Raw genomic sequence first — 19,365 nt, forward strand, 5'->3', positions numbered from 1 at the left:
GCAAGCCAGTCTGGCTGCCAGGTAAGGGGACTTATAGCTGCAATGCCCCTCTGGGAAATATTCAAATTGTCTCTCCAGTAAAGGAGACAAACTCTAGCACAGCGCCACCTATTGGAAGTAGCGATCCTAAAAGTCACAAGTGGATTTTCAACAATCCATTGCAATATGACTCAGGATATATAAGCCAGATCAGAATCCCAATTTGCAGACACGGTGTTTCGGGGTGCTTGCCCCTCGTCAGTGCAAAGTATGGGGGTGTCTGATCTGGCTCATGAGAAAGCTATGTGGGGACCACGGGGGAACACTATTCTCCTTAAGGAGACTTTGCAAGCCAGTCTGGCTGCCAGGTAAGGGGACTTATAGCTGCAATGCCCCTCTGGGAAATATTCAAATTGTCTCTCCAGTAAAGGAGACAAACTCTAGCACAGCGCCACCTATTGGAAGTAGCGATCCTAAAAGTCACAAGTGGATTTTCAACAATCCATTGCAATATGACTCAGGATATATAAGCCAGATCAGAATCCCAATTTGCAGACACGGTGTTTCGGGGTGCTTGCCCCTCGTCAGTGCAAAGTATGGGGGTGTCTGATCTGGCTCATGAGAAAGCTATGTGGGGACCACGGGGGAACACTATTCTCCTTAAGGAGACTTTGCAAGCCAGTCTGGCTGCCAGGTAAGGGGACTTATAGCTGCAATGCCCCTCTGGGAAATATTCAAATTGTCTCTCCAGTAAAGGAGAGACAATTTGAATACTGAATGTGGACATTTGATGATCAGTCAGCATAGTGACATCTGGCACCTGCCCCAGCAGTATGGAGCCTTATTTGTGAGTATTCAGAATACCAAGCATCCGCTCCCTTGTGGGTGATAGGTGTGTGAGAAGGTGTTCAGCAGTATTTTACACCTGTGCATCCTCCATCTTGTCACATGGGGACCTGTCTGCATCCTGCAGTGAGGAGGAGCCTTGAAGGGATCAGCCGCTGCCTGTGTTCTGCATTGTAAATGACAGTGAGCATTACCATAGGATCAAAAAATCCATGAACATCAGCTGTTGCAAGCCTGTACATGTCAGGTCATCGCCAAGATTATTGTATCTGCAATCGGACTTCTATGCACTTGTCGGCCTGTTGCTAATGATACTTAGGTGCCTTTAGGCAGAGGTACAACATGGGCATGACCACCAGAGTAGCAGGCACATCTGCTGTGCCTGGGCCAAACCATTAAAAAGGGCCTGTTTTCACCCAAACATGAAATGCCTTTTGTGACGTCTACAGATGATGAAGTTTGGTGTGCAAACCCTTCTAACGTTTGCTATGGAGCCCCATTACCACCACTGCTGTGAGTACTATTATCTGCTGTATCATCACTGCATTATGTACTGGGACATAACGTGCGCTTTATAATCACATTTGACATCCTTGTTTGTTTTGGGCGGTTTTCGCGAGCTGTGAATTGTTTGTGTGCATTGTATTATACTATGATATGTTATACATTATCATCATTATTCTTCTTTGAAATATCACTATAATTCCTATAGGTGCATTATCCCTGCACTGTGACACCACTGGGTGCATTATCCCTGCATTGTGACACCAATGGGTGCATTATCCCTGCCCTGTGACACCACTGGGTGCATTATCCCTGCACTGTGACATCACTGGGTACATTGTCCCTGCACTGTGACACCACTGGGTGCATTATCCCTGCACTGTGACATCACTGGGTACATTGTCCCTGCACTGTGACACCACTGGGTGCATTATCCCTGCACTGTGACATCACTGGGTACATTGTCCCTGCACTGTGACATCACTGGGTGCATTATCCCTGCCCTGTGACACCACTGGGTGCATTATCCCTGCACTGTGACATCACTGGGTACATTGTCCCTGCACTGTGACACCACTGGGTGCATTGTCCCTGCACTGTGACACCACTGGGTGCATTATCCCTGCACTGTGACATCACTGGGTGCATTATCCCTGCACTGTGACACCACTGGGTGTATTATCTCTGTGCATTAGAGATGTTAAAATAATTTTAGGGGTTTTTTTTAAACTTGCTGCTGAAGTTGATTGAGGGGAGGGGGTTGTCATTACAAGTTTTGTTTTAGTGGCCTATCGTTTGTTTCCTATACACATGCACAAGGTGAAAGACAGGCGCTTCTGAATATGTACAGTTAGGTCCAGAAATATTTGGACAGTGACACAATTTTCGCGAGTTGGGCTCTGCATGCCACCACATTGGATTTGAAATGAAACCTCTACAACAGAATTCAAGTGCAGATTGTAACGTTTAATTTGAAGGATTGAACAAAAATATCTGATAGAAATTGTAGGAATTGTACACATTTCTTTACAAACACTCCACATTTTAGGAGGTCAAAAGTAATTGGACAAATAAACCAAACCCAAACAAAATATTTTTATTTTCAATATTTTGTTGCGAATCCTTTGGAGGCAATCACTGCCTTAAGTCTGGAACCCATGGACATCACCAAACGCTGGGTTTCCTCCTTCTTAATGCTTTGCCAGGCCTTTACAGCCGCAGCCTTCAGGTCTTGCTTGTTTGTGGGTCTTTCCGTCTTAAGTCTGGATTTCAGCAAGTGAAATGCATGCTCAATTGGGTTAAGATCTGGTGATTGACTTGGCCATTGCAGAAGGTTCCACTTTTTTGCACTCATGAACTCCTGGGTAGCTTTGGCTGTATGCTTGGGGTCATTGTCCATCTGTACTATGAAGCGCCGTCCGATCAACTTTGCGGCATTTGGCTGAATCTGGGCTGAAAGTATATCCCGGTACACTTCAGAATTCATCCGGCTACTCTTGTCTGCTGTTATGTCATCAATAAACACAAGTGACCCAGTGCCATTGAAAGCCATGCATGCCCATGCCATCACGTTGCCTCCACCATGTTTTACAGAGGATGTGGTGTGCCTTGGATCATGTGCCGTTCCCTTTCTTCTCCAAACTTTTTTCTTCCCATCATTCTGGTACAGGTTGATCTTGGTCTCATCTGTCCATAGAATACTTTTCCAGAACTGAGCTGGCTTCATGAGGTGTTTTTCAGCAAATTTAACTCTGGCCTGTCTATTTTTGGAATTGATGAATGGTTTGCATCTAGATGTGAACCCTTTGTATTTACTTTCATGGAGTCTTCTCTTTACTATTGACTTAGAGACAGATACACCTACTTCACTGAGAGTGTTCTGGACTTCAGTTGATGTTGTGAACGGGTTCTTCTTAACCAAAGAAAGTATGCGGCGATAATCCACCACTGTTGTCATCCGTGGACGCCCAGGCCTTTTTGAGTTCCCAAGCTCACCAGTCAATTCCTTTTTTCTCAGAATGTACCCGACTGTTGATTTTGCTACTCCAAGCATGTCTGCTATCTCTCTGATGGATTTTTTCATTTTTTTCAGCCTCAGGATGTTCTGCTTCACCTCAATTGAGAGTTCCTTAGACCGCATGTTGTCTGGTCACAGCAACAGCTTCCAATTATAATATTTACTTTAGTTTTTGGGGGTTGATTTGCTCCACTTTTTACTATTTAACCCCTTCACGACCATGGACGGATATATCCGTCATGGAGCGTGTCCCGTTAAGCCCCGCCCCCTGCCATTTTCAACAGCTGACGTGTGCCTGCTAGCCGCGGGTGGAATCACTTCCACCCGCGGCCATTAACCCCTTAAGTCTCGCTGCCAAAGTCTGGCAGCAAGATCTATATGTGTGCGGCCATGTTTTTTTTACTTACCGCAGCCCCCACCCGAAGTCACGTGCGTGATCACGTGACTTTCGGTGGTTGCCATCGTAGCACAGGGTCATGTGATGACGCCTGCAGCTATTAAGTTTCACTTTCGTTTTCCCTCGGCCGCAAGCAGAGAGAAACAGAAAGTGACTCAATCTGCTGTTTTACAGCTGTATAGCTGTGATCAGCAGATAGATGAGAGCGATCGGCTTGCTGATCGCTATAGCCCCCTAGGGGGACTAGTAAAATAACAAAAAAGTAAAAAAAAAGTTTTAAAAAATAAAAAAAAAAACACTAAAAGTTCAAATCACCCCCCTTTACCCCCATTGAAAATTAAAGGGTTAAAAAATAAATAAATATACACATATTTGGTATTGCCGCGTTCAGAAATGCCCGATCTATCAAAATATAAAATCAATCAATCTGATTGGTAAATGGCGTAGTGGCAAAAAAATTCCAAATGACAAAATTACGTTTTTTGGTTGCCGCAAATGTTACGCAAAATGCAATAACAGGCGATCAAAACGTAGCATCTGCGTAAAAATGGTACCATTGGAAACGACAGCTCGAGACGCAAAAAAATAAGCAGTCACTGAGCCATAGATCCCAAAAAATGAGAACGCTACGTGTTTCGGAAAATGGCGCAAAACGTGCGCCACTTTTATTGGACAAACTTGTGATTTTTTTTTAACCCCTTAGATACAAGTAAACCTATACATGTTTGGTGTCTACAAACTCGCACTGACCTCAGGCATCATACCCACACATCAGTTTTACCATATAGTGAACACCGTGAATAAAACATCCCACAAACTATTGTGCCATCACACTTGTTTTGCAGTTTTTCCACACTTGGAATTTTTTTGCTGTTTTCCAGTACACCATATGCTAAAACTTATGGTTTCATTTAAAAATACAACTTGTCCTGCAAAAAACAAGCCCTCATATGGCAAGATTGACGGAAAAATAAAAAAGTTACGGCTCTCGGAAGAAGGGGAGCAAAAAACAAAAAACCGGAAAGTGCCCCGGGGCTGAAGGGGTTAAAGAGAATGTATCATGTCTGTAGATATCCAGTTTTATGAAATGCACAGATCAGACTTAAACTTTTATTTAGACTTTATATTATTTTATTTATTAGTACCATTAGCATCTGTATGTAAGATCTGGATGGACAATTATATAATGAGCCTATAGAACACCACAGATTATGTTGGTACTTTATAAACATTGAATATTAATTGGGGGATAAAAAGCTGATTGAATAAATAAAATATCTATAATCTTGTATAATTTACATAAGTCCTCTCCGTCCTGTCATCCATAAGTGCACAGGAATGTGTCGGGAAACCTCTTTTTTTTTTCTGAGTTGTCTGTGTAATTGAGGTTATACCGTTGGTAATGATCTATTCCTTTACAATGGACACATTGACAGGGCACAATTGCCTAGAAATTCCCAGAGCCTTTATATACATTGTTCAGCGGCCTTGTCACAACCTGCTCCTCTCCATAATAGGCACCAAATTATAGCAGCCGTTCCCCTATTTCAAAGTTTTCTTTGTTAAAGCGCTCAGTTCGTCTTTTCCTCCCTCCTCTCCATTTGTCTCCTCCGTTCTTTGCCAGAGAGATAAAGTGAAATTAGCATGGACTTGCGAATGAAAGGAGCTGCCTATCGCTCAGCGCAGTTAGGCCCCGTGCAGCAGTGATGCATCGTCCTCCATCACTTTGACAAATGACCCGGAGCCGACACATTACAGCACACCAGCTCTGCATGGTTGGTAGGTACAGCAGTCATGGCAGCCAGGACGATAAGGCCCATATGGCGGCCACAGCAGCAGCTGCTCGCTTTCTAAATGGGGGAAAAAGCAATCTAGCTCTGTTCTTAAGTGAAACTGGGGAGAACCTGTCACATCTACAGAGGACCACACTTATTTCAATATCTCAATAAATATGTGGATTCCCTGGAGCACTGGATCTTACTAACATAACCACTGTAACCCCCTAAATGAAGGGGGTTGGCCACTTAGATTCATTACGGGCACCATAGAAAATAAAAACCCTCTCCTGCTGCGAAACCATTCCAGCACTGACCGATTGTAGTCTTTACTATTTATATATACTATATTAGCTGCCACTGATTGGCTGCAGCAGTCCAGTTATGTCACATCATCCGCTGGGAATAGAAGTACTGAAATTGCAGGAATGGTGCCTCTGCGGGGGGTGAGAATATCTTTTTATTCTTGGTGCAGCGCTAAATAAATTGATAGAGCAGGGGTTGTCCTGTGATGGACAACCCCTTTAAGAGGATGCTAACAAGAAAAGCTTTTAAGAAACAAAATACATTCATCACCTGTCTATAGGATGGATGATCGCTGCAGGTTGGACTTGGAGCACACCACCAATCTTGAGAACAGGTTCCTGTGTGTACTGTGCGAGTGGAGGGTGGTGTACATGTTACTACAGCTCCTGTAGACTGTGAATAGAGCAGTGGTCACACCTGCACACTAGGGGAACGCCAGGCCCCCGAGTTTGTGATTGATGGGGGTCCCAACACTTGTACTCCCAGCAATGATTCATTTATCGCTTAAGTTGTAGAGCAAATAGTATAGGCTTCCTAGGTTCAGTGAACCAACAGACATAAGAAGTGTTTTAAAACTGCTAAATAAATACCCCTTATTTCTCTTAAGGTGGCTTTACACACTGCAACATCTCAAACGACATCGCTGTAACGTCACCGGTTTTGTGATGTAATAGCGACCTCCCCAGCGACATTGCAGTGTGTGAAACACATCAGCGACCTGGCCCCCGCTGTGAAGTTGTGGTCGCTACAAATCGTTCAGGACCATTCTTTGGTCCTTTGTTTCCCGCTGTGCAGCAAAGTCTCAGTGTGTAAAGGGGACTTAAAACACTGGAAACGAGTGATGTGTCACAATATCTGTCAATCACTATTCTTTGTCAGTCGGTCTCTCCCTCTCGGTCTCTATTCTCTCTGTCGGTCCGTCACTATCTCTGTCCCTCTCTCACAGTCTATCGGTCATTTTCCCCTCCTCTCTCATACTCACCGATCCCCGGCGCGGCACTGCACGGCATTCACACTGCTGCGGCGGCTTTTCCTCTTTTGAAAAAGCCGGCCGCTCATTAAACAATTTTGTATTCCCTACTTTCCCCGCCAACAGGCGCCTATGATTGGTTGCAGTGAGACACGCCCCCACGCTGAGTGACAGGTGTCTCACTGCACCCAATCACAGCAGCCGGTGGGCGGGTCTATACTGTGCAGTGAAATAATTAAATAATTAAAAAAAACGGCGTGCGGTCCCCCCAATTTTAATACCAGCCAGATAAAGCCATACGGCTGAAGGCTGGTATTCTCAGGATGGGGAGCGCCACGTTATCGTGAGCCCCCCAGCCTAACAATATCAGTCAGCAGCCGTCCAGAATTGCCGCATACATTATATGCGACAGTTCTGGGACTGTACCCGGCTCTCCCCGATTTGCCCTGGTGCGTTGGCAAATCGGGGTAATAAGGAGTTATTGGCAGCCCATAACTGCCAATAAGTCCTAGATTAATCATGTCGGGCGTCTCCCCGAGATACCTTCCATGATTAATCTGTAAATTACAGTAAATAAACACACACACACGAAAAAATCCTTTATTAGAAACAAAAAACACAAACAATTTCCCTCATCACCAATTTAATAAGCCCCAAAAAGCCCTCCATGTCCGGCGTAATCCACGGACCTCCAGCATCGCTTCCAGCTGTGCTGCATGCAGGTGACAGGAGCAGGAGAATACACCGCCGCTCCTGTCAGCTCCACGCAGCTAATGAAGACAGCCGCGCGATCGGCTGAGCTGTCACTGAGGTTATCCGCTGTCACTGGATCCAGCGGTGGATGCAGCGTTGGCCGCGGGTAACCTCAGTGACAGCTCAGCTGATCGCGCTACTCACCGCCGCTCCGGTCAGCTCCACGCAGCAACTGAGGTGAGTAGCGCGATCAGCTGAGCTGTCACTGAGGTTACCCGCAGCCACCGCTGGATTCAGGTAACCTCAGTGACAGCTCAGCTGATCGCGCTATTGCCTTCATTTTCCGCGTGGAGCTGTCAGGAGCGGCGGTGTCTTCTGCTGCTCCTGTCACCTGCATGCAGCAGAGCTGGATGCGATGCTGGAGGTCTGTGGATTACGCCGGACAAGGAGGGCTTTTTGGGGCTTATTAAATTGGTGATGAGGGAATGTGTTTGTGTTTTTTATTTCTAATAAATTATTTTTTCAGTTGTGTGTGTTTATTTACTGTAATTTACAGATTAATCATGGAAGGTATCTCGGGGAGACGCCTGACATGATTAATCTAGGACTTATTGGCAGCTATGGGCTGCCAATAACTCCTTATTACCCCGATTTGCCAACGCACCAGGGCAAATCGGGAAGGATCGGGTACAGTCCCAGAACTGTCGCATATAATGTAATGCGGCAATTCTGGGCGGCTGCTGACTGATATTGTTAGGCTGGGGGGCTCCCCATAACGTGGAGCTCCCCATCCTGAGAATACCAATGGGGACTGAGAGGGAGAGACCGACTGACAGAGAATAGTGATTGACAGATATTGTGACACATCACTCGTTTCCAGTGTTTGACTAGCTAGGTCGTTCTGCAGGTCCGGATCGCTGTTGCGTCGTTGGCCAGGTTTGCCTGTTTGACAGCTCACCAGAGACTCACCAGAGACTTTGTAGCGATCCCGGCCAGGTTGGAATCGCTGGTGGGATCGCTGAAAGTCTCAGTGTGTAAAGGGGCCTTTACACTAAGAGAAATAAGGGGTATTTATTTGACAGTTTTAAAAGACTTCTTATGTCTGTTGGTTCATTATGCTTTATGAAGCCTTTGCCATATAATTGTATTGTGAGATCCAGTATTGTCTCTCAACTTTGTTCAATGTCCCTAGGTTCAGTGCAGTGCAATGTGGTTTGTTTGGTTGCTGTAACCTAAGCCCCCATTTATCTGCAATTGTTTTTATGCTCGGTCTAAACAAGTAAAATAATATCTTTGTACCGTGTTAAGGCCCCTTTACATACTGAGACTTTCTAGCGATCCCACCAGCGATCCCGATCTGGCCAGGATCACTGGAAAGTCTCTGGTGAGCTGTCAAACAGACAAACCTGGCCAACGACACAGCAGCGATACGGACCTGCAGAATGCCTCACTGGTTGTTGGGGGATGTGTCAAAGCAGCTATTTAAAGGGGACGTCGCTAACGAAGTCGTTGTAACAGTGTCAAAAACAGCGATGCTTGCTGCGCAGCGGGAAACAAAGGACCAAAAAACGTTCCTGAGATATGTGTAGCGATCAGCGACCTCACAGCAAGGGCCAGGTCATTGATGCGTGTCACACACTGCAATGTCGCTGGGGAGGTCACTATTACGTCACAAAACGGGTGACGTTACAGCGATATCGCTAGTGATGTTGCAGTGTGTAAAGGGGCCTTTAACCAGTAGAGAGAAAAAATTTGTTTAAAAGAAGCCACAGGTAGATCTATCCTTTTTTTCTTTAATTGTGTGGCGGTGAGAATTCATCCTTGTCCTGAGCTGTTGTCCTGTCTCCGCTACATACAGACCCCCAGTTGGACATTTGGTACATATAATTAAGTACACCACATTAGTTGTGGTGCAGAATAAGGATGAATTCCCATCGCCACACAATTAGAGAAAAAAGGATAGATCTACCTGTGGCCAAACATTTTTGTAACCCAAACCACAGCATCATGGACATGAAATAGCTGGTATTAAAAGGAAATTTCAAGTGCCAGAGAGACAGGAGACTATGGGAATACAAACGTATGATGACCTTTGACACATTCAGAGCAGGAATGAATGTGTCACATGGATTTATGCCTCTTTACATCCATTAAAAAATGTGCTCCTCAGAGCATCTGGGGGCATCACAACTCTGGACCAGACCTCAATCGGAGGACAATAAAACTTTCACACTGCTTATCTATGAACTGCTGCAATATTTACTGCCACAACTGATTGTCCCCTTGCCATACTGATAGTTCTGCTTCACATAACTTTACTTATATACTGCCCCATTCTATTATCCTGTTGTGTATAAATATGTGACTCTCAGATTTTGTCATGCTGAGTCTGATGAGGAGACCTGAGTAGTCTCAAAAGCTTGCTATATATTACCATCTTTTCAGTTAGCCATTAAAAGGTATCTACTTCAGTCTAAACAAAAAGGTTTGACGTAAATTGCAACCGTTTTCTATAGATATACACCTTATCACTAAATTTTGCACTTTTCTAAAGTCAGAAAATAAAATTTCCACCTGTTATGGGTAGTCATAGATTTATGCTAAAATTTGCAACATTTTCTGGCTTTAGTAATAATTGACAAAAATTGTAATCCACATTGAAGTGTAAAATTTGTAAACATTTTGCATAATTTCATCCTTGCTTTGATACTTTTTTTTTTTTTGCACCATTGAATAAATAAAATTCCCAATCTGGCTACCTGCAGCCACCAGCAACTGGAACATGCTGTACATACGCTGTGCAAGAGCAGTACACTCCTAAGCTCCCCCTAGTGGTGGTGGCTGTGGGCAATCACAATAGTATTTAATTTCTGCATGTGTAAGGGATTTGGAGCTGTGTGTCAGGAAATAAAACAAATCTTTAAAAACTTTCATTTTTAATCTAGGAATTACATGGTTATGGGCATTCCCTTGAGTTTTCGTTTTTTCCTCATGTTCAGTTTTATTCTGCTTCTAAAGTGGTGGCCATCATTTGTAGCGACCGTTCCCAGACTACCGAATGACAAACCTACCGGTAGTTATGCGATGACTTAAGAGTAGGGGATAGATCACTCTATAAAGGAGCTTTAGTTTGTTTCTTTAGTGTTATTGGATTTTCTCACCTTCAAATGTTGCTAGTATATACCAGAACATGCTGATCGATCCTGAAAAACGAAGATCGATGCTCCTTTGGTATTTCTCCTGCAGAGCAGCGCTCCTGGCCACCCACTGTGCAGGGACATGCAACATAGATCCATTCAAGTGAATAGAGCTGAGTTGCAGTTTTGTGTGACCTAATCCACCGCTGTGCAGCAGAAATCATGAAGAGACCTTGCGACTTTCCGTACAGAGTAAATCTGCAAAGAATCCACAGGGCGTAAAAGATATATAGACAACTACAGGGAGGAAAGGGGATTTGTTTTTTTTTCCTAAATGAATTATTTTTGACTAAAAATCATTTTACAATTAGCACTTTGGTTAAAAATTGGGACCATGTGACTTCTACATCCCTTATGCATCACTGTACTTAGTAGATTGCAAAATAAGCTAAGGTTTGTTCTTTTCCTACAATTTTAAGTTCTCTCCTATCAGTGGAAGTCAAACATTCGCATCTCTGCTCCATTCATTGACCACAACAATGATGGAATAAGCTGAGCAATCTATTCTGCTATCGTTAGCAGTCTTAGGCTGGGTTCACACATAGCGACAGCGACAACAACGTCGCTGTTACGTCACCATTTTCTGTGACGTAGCAGCGACCTTGTAAGTCGCTGTTATGATCGCTGCTTAGCTGTCAAACACCGCAAAAGCAGCAGCGATCATAACGTCGCTACATGTGCAGAGAGCAGGGAGCCGCGCACACTGCTTAGCGCTGGCTTCCTGCTCTCCTAGCTACAGTACAGATCGGGTTAATTAACCCGATGTGTACTGCAGCTACATGTGCAGAGAGCAGCGCACACTACTTAGCGCTGGCTCCCTGCTCTCCTTGCTACAGTACACATCGGGTTAATTAACCCGATGTGTACTGCAGCTACATGTGCAGAGAGCAGGGAGCCGGCACTGGCAGCGTGAGAGCGGCGGAGGCTGGTAACGAAGGTAAATATCGGGTAACCACCTTGGTTACCCGATGTTTACCCTGGTTACAGCTTACCGCAGCTTCCAGATGCCGGCTCCTGCTCTCTGCTCGCTTCATTTCGTCGCTCTCTCGCTGTCACACACACCGATCTGTGCGTCAGAGCGGGAGAGCAACAATAAAAAAAACGAACCAGGGCTGTGTGTAACGAGCAGCGATCTCACAGCAGGTGCCAGCTCGCTGCTCAGTGTCACACACAGCGAGATCGCTAATGAGGTCACTGTTGCGTCACAAAAACCGTGACGTAGCAGCGATTTCGGTAGCGATCTCGCTATGTGTGAAGCACCCCTAAGAAATTGTTAATGGGGTGGATGAGCACATGCTTAACGTTTCAAGGACTTTTACACTGGAAAATTGGTGAAAAATGCTTGCTGAATTGGCCCCTCAACTTTGTATCCTACGTAGTGTCTCCTGTATTGCCAGCAGATGTTCCAGATGTGCTACATGGTGGTCACCTATACAAACTGCAGTACTGGTGGTTGGGTAAGAATATATTTATCTACTGGGAAGATCAAAGCTGTCTGGATCTAGAACTTAGCAAATATTCTATCCGAATGTGGTGCAAATTGTTGCATCGTCTTAGACCTATTTATTTTGTGTTTAAGACACTTTTTTTGTGGCTTAAATTGCAATGTGCATTAAATTTTAGGAGCTAAAAAATGTAGGTAAACCAAGAGACATAACATTATACTTCCATATGAGTCAGTGTGATAAATTTGGCGCATTTTCAGATTGTCTAACTCTATACTGTCTTTGTATTAGACTGCATTAGTAATGCTGCATCAGTGTGCGTATGTGCTGTGGGCATGAGTATTTATATCCATTGCTTCTGCTCTTCTGATGTCACCGCTTTATTCTTCTATTACACTGTGGATATTATTTGTTGCAAGTCATATGTACCGCTTGCCTGTTGACATTGCTGAGCTTTGCTTGCGCCTTCATCTTTTATTAATTGCGAGGAGCACCAGTGATCACTTTCTATTTTGTCTTTCAGATTAAGGCCGTTGGTTTCTACGCAACCAACGAAGAAGGCAGCGGTGGAGCAGGTAACTGTCAGATTGCATTTTATTACAATAAAGGTCAGGGGAAGTTACAGCTGGGAAGCAGAGAGACTGAAGTCGTGTCTTGTTTACAGCGCTTCCATTAGACTGGCTCCAGTGATCTGGGCGCAGATTATTTTCCTGTACCTTCCATACAAAGCCATGGAGAACTTTTACTGAATAGATGGATCTCCATACACATATATAGTCACCAGATTCCGGGATAGTGTTCCCCCGTGGTGTGAGAGCTCACGTACAGACACACACATGCCAGTCTTGGGTCAATCATAAGGAATACCCGCTGTTTGATTAGGCTGCCAGCACAGACCGAGCCCGGATTGTCTTGTTCTAGTGACAGATGCTTGCAGCGAGAATGACATTTAATGCATAGAACTGAAAACATCCCATGTGAAATATTAAATACCCTTTGGCTGCCTGTTATTAAAATTTAGATGTTTTATGAAATCGGCCATCACTTTATGTTCTAACAGATGTTCCTAGAATTCATATGTACACATGAGCACGGCGTTTGTGCCTATGGTTAAATAGCAAATTGCTGTTACAGTATAATTATTAGAAATGTTATTTACTTACATACCATGATAGTTGGAAAATAGAGCAACACAATTGTGGTACACTTTGTGTTTTATATTAGGGTACTGCTTCTTGTACTCTGTTTATCATGAATGATACCTCTATGGGGGTTACATGTGAACAATCTTACATCTCTAGGGTATTTCAGCAATATGTAATCAGCTCTGACCTGGCCGTCCAATAATTAAAACAGCCCCTCACTTTACCAAAACCACCATATAGCCCCAGCCTTAAAGTGAATGATGGTGAGTAGTAAAAACAAAGGGTTTAGGACATACTGGACATACGGCCACAGACTACTGATGGTGCATGTTGTCAATCTTGAAAAGAATGGAGCTGCTCTAAATGTAAAGGTTTGTGTCATTGGGTAAATTCCCTTCATAAGGCCACGTCTCACTAAGCGACATCGCTAGCGACATCACAGCTGAGTCACGTTTTTTGTGACGCAACAGAGATCTTGCTAGCGATGACGCTGTGTGCGACATCCAGCAACAACCTGGCCCCTGCTGTGAGGTCGCCGGTCGTTGCTGAATGTCCTGGACCATTTTTTGGTAGTTGTTCTCCCGCTGTGAAGCACACATCGCTGTGTTTGACAGCGAGAGAGCAACGATCTGAATGTGCAGGGAGCCAGCTTCTGCGGACGCTGGTAACCAAGATACACATCAGGTAACCAAGCAAAGCGCTTTGCTTGGTTACCCGATATTTACCTTGGTTACCAGCGTCCACAGCTTCTAGAAGCCGGCTCCCTGCACACGTTGCCAAGGTACACATCGGGTAACTATAAGCAAAGCGCTTTGCTTAGTAACCCGATGTGTACTATGGTTACCAAACACAGCGTCGCTACACGGGTCACTGGTGGGTGATCTCTGATTGCTGTGGAGATCTGCCTGATTGACAGCTCACCAGCGACCATTTAGCGACGCTCGAGCGATCCCTGCCAGGTCAGATCGCTGGTGGGATCGCTGGAGCGTCGCTAAGTGTGACGGTACCTATAGTTAGTATGAAGCTTTGTGCTGTCCTTACGGCATACTCCTCTAAGAATGGCAATTGGCAAATTTAAAGTAAGCACTATTAGGGTATGTTCACACGTTGCTTTCTTGCTGCGTTTTTTTTTATCTGCATTTTTGGTGTCATTTGTCTACATTACATGTCTAAATAGAATTAGATCAAAACGCAGCAAAAACTACAGCTGTGCTTTTCCACTTTCTCATTGCTTTCAAACGTGAAATAATTGATATGCTGCTTCTTTCAAAAACACAGCAATGTTCCATTTCAGTCTCTGGGGAAAAAAAGCAAGTGAGTTGGAGATTTGTGGAATCCCATCGCTTTTGTTGGTACTGTAAACAACAGCTTTAATTTGCATAGAACTCACGAATTAAAACATGCAAAAAAAAAAAAACAGCAAAAATGTAATGTGTGAAAATAGCCTTAGGGTATGTGTACACAGAGTTTTTTGAGACTGTCAAAACCAACACATTTTCTTAAAGGGAATATGTCACCAGGTTTTTGCTCCCCATCTGAAAGCAGCATAATGTAGAGACAGAGATCCTGATTCCAGCGATGTGTCACTTACTGAGCTGTTTGCTGTCATTTTGATAAAATCAGCGTTCTCTCTGCTGCAGATCTAGCAGTTATACAGAGCTCATGAATATGCTGGACTACCTGCAGCACGCCAAGTTGTCCTGTAATGATAATCTACTGCTGATTAATCAGTGATTTTATCAGAACTACACTGAGCAGCGCAGTAAGTGACACATCGCTGGAATCAGGGTGTCTGCCTCTACAATATGTCGCTCTCAGATTAGGTGGCAAAAACTTCACAGATTCCCATTAAAGGGAACCTCTTAGGCCCCTTTCACACGTCAGTGATTCTGGTACGTTTGTGCTTTTTTTTAAACGTACCAGAATCACTGACATACGCAGACCCATTATAATGAATGGGTCTGCTCACACGTCAGTGATTTTTCACTGCACGTGTCTCCGTGCAGCGTACCCGCGTGTGCGTGATTGCCGCACGGAGACATGTCCATTTTTTTCTGGCATCACTGATGTCCCACGGACCACGCAGTGGTGTGGTCCGTGAAACACGTGCCAGAAAAAAACGTGCATTTAAAATAATAAAAATTTTTACTCACCCGGCTCCAGCGGCGCTCTGTGCAGCCCGTGCAGCCTGCTGCTTCTAAGCCGGCTGATTACTGGCGCGCATATTAATGATGCACGACACAGCCGACCCGGAAGCAGCTGCTGCGGGGGTCAGCGCCGGCCGGATGCTGCACCGCGGGAGCGATCAGCACCATGGAGAGCGGGAGCGGGCGCAGGTGAGTTGTTTTCTAAGTGCAATCACGGGCCACGGAGAACGGAGCCCGGATTGCACTTAGACAACCCACATGTGCCGTGATTCACGGCACACGCAGGGACATGTGCGTGTTTTACACGCCAGTGAAAAACGTCTGTGTTTTTCACTGACGTGTGAAACGGGCCTTAATTAGTGTTTTTGAAGCTTTTTGCAGTCTTCTAGTTGGCCAGTGCTTAGTCTGGTGTAGATTCTATCAGGAGCCACTTCAAAGACATGATATGCACTTTCTTTTCTCCCACCAGGTGTTTTTCATAACCTGAGGCTGGGAAACAAAAATGCTCAAAAGACTGAATATATAAAAAGGCTTTACAATAGAAATGAATAGAAAGAGTCTTCAAAAAACATCTGACAAATTGCTTTCAAACCACAATACAAGCTCTGTCTGCACATACTCTTAGTGTATGTGCACACAATTTTTTTTTAATTTTATTTTTTTGCTGAGGTTTCAGAGCAAAAATGAAGTGGAAACTCGTGTTATTGAGAAGTTTTGAGATGTGGTGAGTTTCCACTTGGTTTAGGTGCACATCATAGCTTTAGTCTATATACCAGTTCTTTCTTGGAGAGAGGTAAGGTACTATGTAGAACCACTGCACAATGTGGCACTGTGCTACTTCCAGTGCACAAAATCCCATTCACACAAAAAACATGGGTACTTTGTGATCATCCTTGATGCCCAAGGAGCAAAGAGAAAACTTTCAGATCCATCACATATTGACCACCCTTAATCCTCGTAGTTACATTTCTTGAGAATAACGTCTAAATTCTTTCTATCTTTCCTTCAAGAGCAAAGAATGCCCTACAAGCACTGAAATATACTCACTGCTATTGTGTAGTTGCAGCTTTCAGACTTTTTTTTTGATGAATCAATAGTTTCCACTCACTCACATTGTACTCAACGTTCAATTTTTCCATCAGCCGAGGAACGTCACTGCAATACAGTAGAGCACCGTTTTGAGAAAAATATCGAAGGAATTCCTTTTCTATGCTTCTGTACCATGATAAGCAAGTGTAAGGAGCTAGCAGGTTCTTTTGTTAGTCTACAGCATAAGGCCCTGTGCGCACTAGAAAACGTAATTTTCTTAAAAAAATTCCGCAGGGTCTGAAAGATTACCGCACCCAAGGTAAAAAACCGCGGCAAACCGCACCTTGTTTTACCACGGTATTGTTCGCGGTATTGCCGAGTGCGGGTTGGTACATGTGTTGTAATGCATTCAATGCAATAAAGCACATTGAAGAAAAAAAAAAAAAAAGTTCCTTCTGAGATAGAGGACACATCACTGCATTTCTCCCGAGCGGTAATGTATTGTTCACATTACCGGCCGTGGGAAATGCCCTGTGGTTACCTCTGCTGTCTCGTTGCGAGGCTGCATTCTGTAGTGTCAGTCGCGGCTGGATGCAAGCATCGTATGACGTGGATTACGCCGGAGCTGTGTGTTTCGGGTGGGTTAATAAAGGGGTGAAACAGGAGTTTTTTTGTGTTTGTTTTATTTAAAATAAAGGATTTTACGGTGTGTGTGTTTTTTCACTTTACTTACGGGTTGATCATGTCAGCTGTCTCATAGACGCTGCCATGATCAAGCCTGGACTTAAATGGCAGCGATCTGCTGCCAATTTAACTCGTTATTACCTGGATTGCCACCGCATCACGGCATGTGGAAGAGCTTGGGACACTCTGGGACTGTCGCATAATGGATGCGACAGTCCCGGGGCAGCTGCGGGCTGATATTCTCGGCTGCGGGGGGGGCCTCGCCCTCCCCAGCCTGAGAATACCGGGCCGCCGCTGTGTGTTTAACTCGGCTGGAAGGTAAAAATACGGCGGAGCCCACGTGTTTTTTTTCTATATGTCCGTTAGATTTGTATGTGTGTGTATTCTATATGTCGGTGTGTGAGTGCGATATGTGTGTATTCTATATGTGTGTGTCTGTGATGTGTGTGTGTTTACTTTCTGCTCCGCTTCCTCTTCCTGTCATAATGACATCACTTCCCTGCAAACCGCAGGCAGCGATGAACATTATGTCCCGAAAACGCGAAATACCGGAGGGAATAGCGCAGGAAAACGCAATGAACCACACAGAATTTGCTGCCTGCGTTATTTCACGATTACATGGCAGTCAATGGAGTGAAATACCGCAGCGACGTGCGGAAAAGAAGTGACATGCAATCGTTGTTGCTGCGGGAATCCCGCAGCAAAACATGCAGCTGTCAAAATCCGCATAGTGCGCACAGCATTTTTTTCCCCATAGGATTTGCTGGTGAATCACTGCAGAGATGTTATGAACATAACATGCAGCGAAACATGCGGCAAGAAACGGTAAGTGCGCACAGGGCCTAAAAGTTCTGCAGAATGTTTAGGAAGCTCCAAGTCTCTGACTAAATCGTTTAATTCACAGCAGCCCTTTTCCTTCGACTGACCATTATGTGCCTCTATGGCAGGGGTGGGGAACCTTTTTTCTGTCGGGGGCCATTTGGAAATTTCTACCAACCTTCGGGGGCCGCACAAAATTATCAATGTTTAAATGACCCTGCTATATTGGGTGAAGCAATTAATTAACTGGGGGCATGGGGCTGGGGGCACAGACACCACACGCAGGGCTGGGGGCACAGACACCACTGGAGGGGCTGGGGGCACAGACACCACTGGAGGGGCTGGGGGCACAGACACCACTGGAGGGGCTGGGGGCACAGACACCACTGGAGGGGCTGGGGGCACAGACACCACTGGAGGGGCTGGGGGCACAGACACCACTGGAGGGGCTGGGGGCACAGACACCACTGGAGGGGCTGGGGGCACAGACACCACTGGAGGGGCTGGGGGCACAGACACCACTGGAGGGGCTGGGGGCACAGACACCACTGGAGGGGCTGGGGGCACAGACACCACTGGAGGGGCTGGGGGCACAGACACCACTGGAGGGGCTGGGGGCACAGACACCACTGGAGGGGCTGGGGGCACAGACACCACTGGGGGGAGGCACAGACACCACTGGGGGGAGGCACAGACACCACTGGGGGGGAGGCACAGACATCACTGGGGGGGGAGGCACAGACATCACTGGGGGGGGAGGCACAGACATCACTGGGGGGGAGGCACAGACATCACTGGGGGGGAGGCACAGACATCACTGGGGGGGAGGCACAGACATCACTGGGGGGGGCTGCACACGACTGGGGGGGCTGCACACGACTGGGGGGGTGCACACAGGACTGGGGGGGTGAACACAGGACTGGGGGGGTGAACACAGGACTGGGGGGGTGAACACAGGACTGGGGGGGTGAACACAGGACTGGGGGGGTGAACACAGGACTGGGGGGTGCAGACAGGACTGGGGGGTGCACACAGGACTGGGGGGTGCACACAGGACTGGGGGGGTGCACACAGGACTGGGGGGGTGCACACAGGACTGGGGGGGTGCACACAAGACTGGGGGGGTGCACACAAAACTGGCGGGGGCTGCACACAGGACTGGGGGGGCTGCACACAGGACTGGGGGGGCTGCACACAGGACTGGGGGGCTGCACACAGGACTGGGGGGGCTGCACACAGGACTGGGGGGTGCACACAGGACTGGGGGGTGCACACAGGACTGGGGGGTGCACACAGGACTGGGGGGGTGCACAGGACTGGGGGGGTGCACACAGGACTGGGGGGTGCACACAGGACTGGGGGGTGCACACAGGACTGGGGGGTGCACACAGGACTGGGGGGTGCGCACAGGA

General features: G+C 46.0%; 1 protein-coding gene across 1 annotated transcript in view; it reads left to right on the forward strand.

The window, feature by feature from the left end:
* The window catches only part of BRF1 (BRF1 general transcription factor IIIB subunit), a 358,870-nt gene that overhangs the window by 331,630 nt on the left and 7,875 nt on the right, over positions 1–19,365 (forward strand). Inside the window, exon 16 of the mRNA XM_075330967.1 lies at positions 12,653–12,704. Coding sequence (XP_075187082.1) covers positions 12,653–12,704 — 52 coding nt within the window. The remainder of the gene's footprint in view (positions 1–12,652; positions 12,705–19,365) is intronic.

This window comes from Anomaloglossus baeobatrachus, chromosome 12 (assembly GCF_048569485.1).
Source record: "Anomaloglossus baeobatrachus isolate aAnoBae1 chromosome 12, aAnoBae1.hap1, whole genome shotgun sequence".
In the NCBI taxonomy this organism is placed as follows: Eukaryota; Metazoa; Chordata; class Amphibia; order Anura; family Aromobatidae; genus Anomaloglossus; species Anomaloglossus baeobatrachus.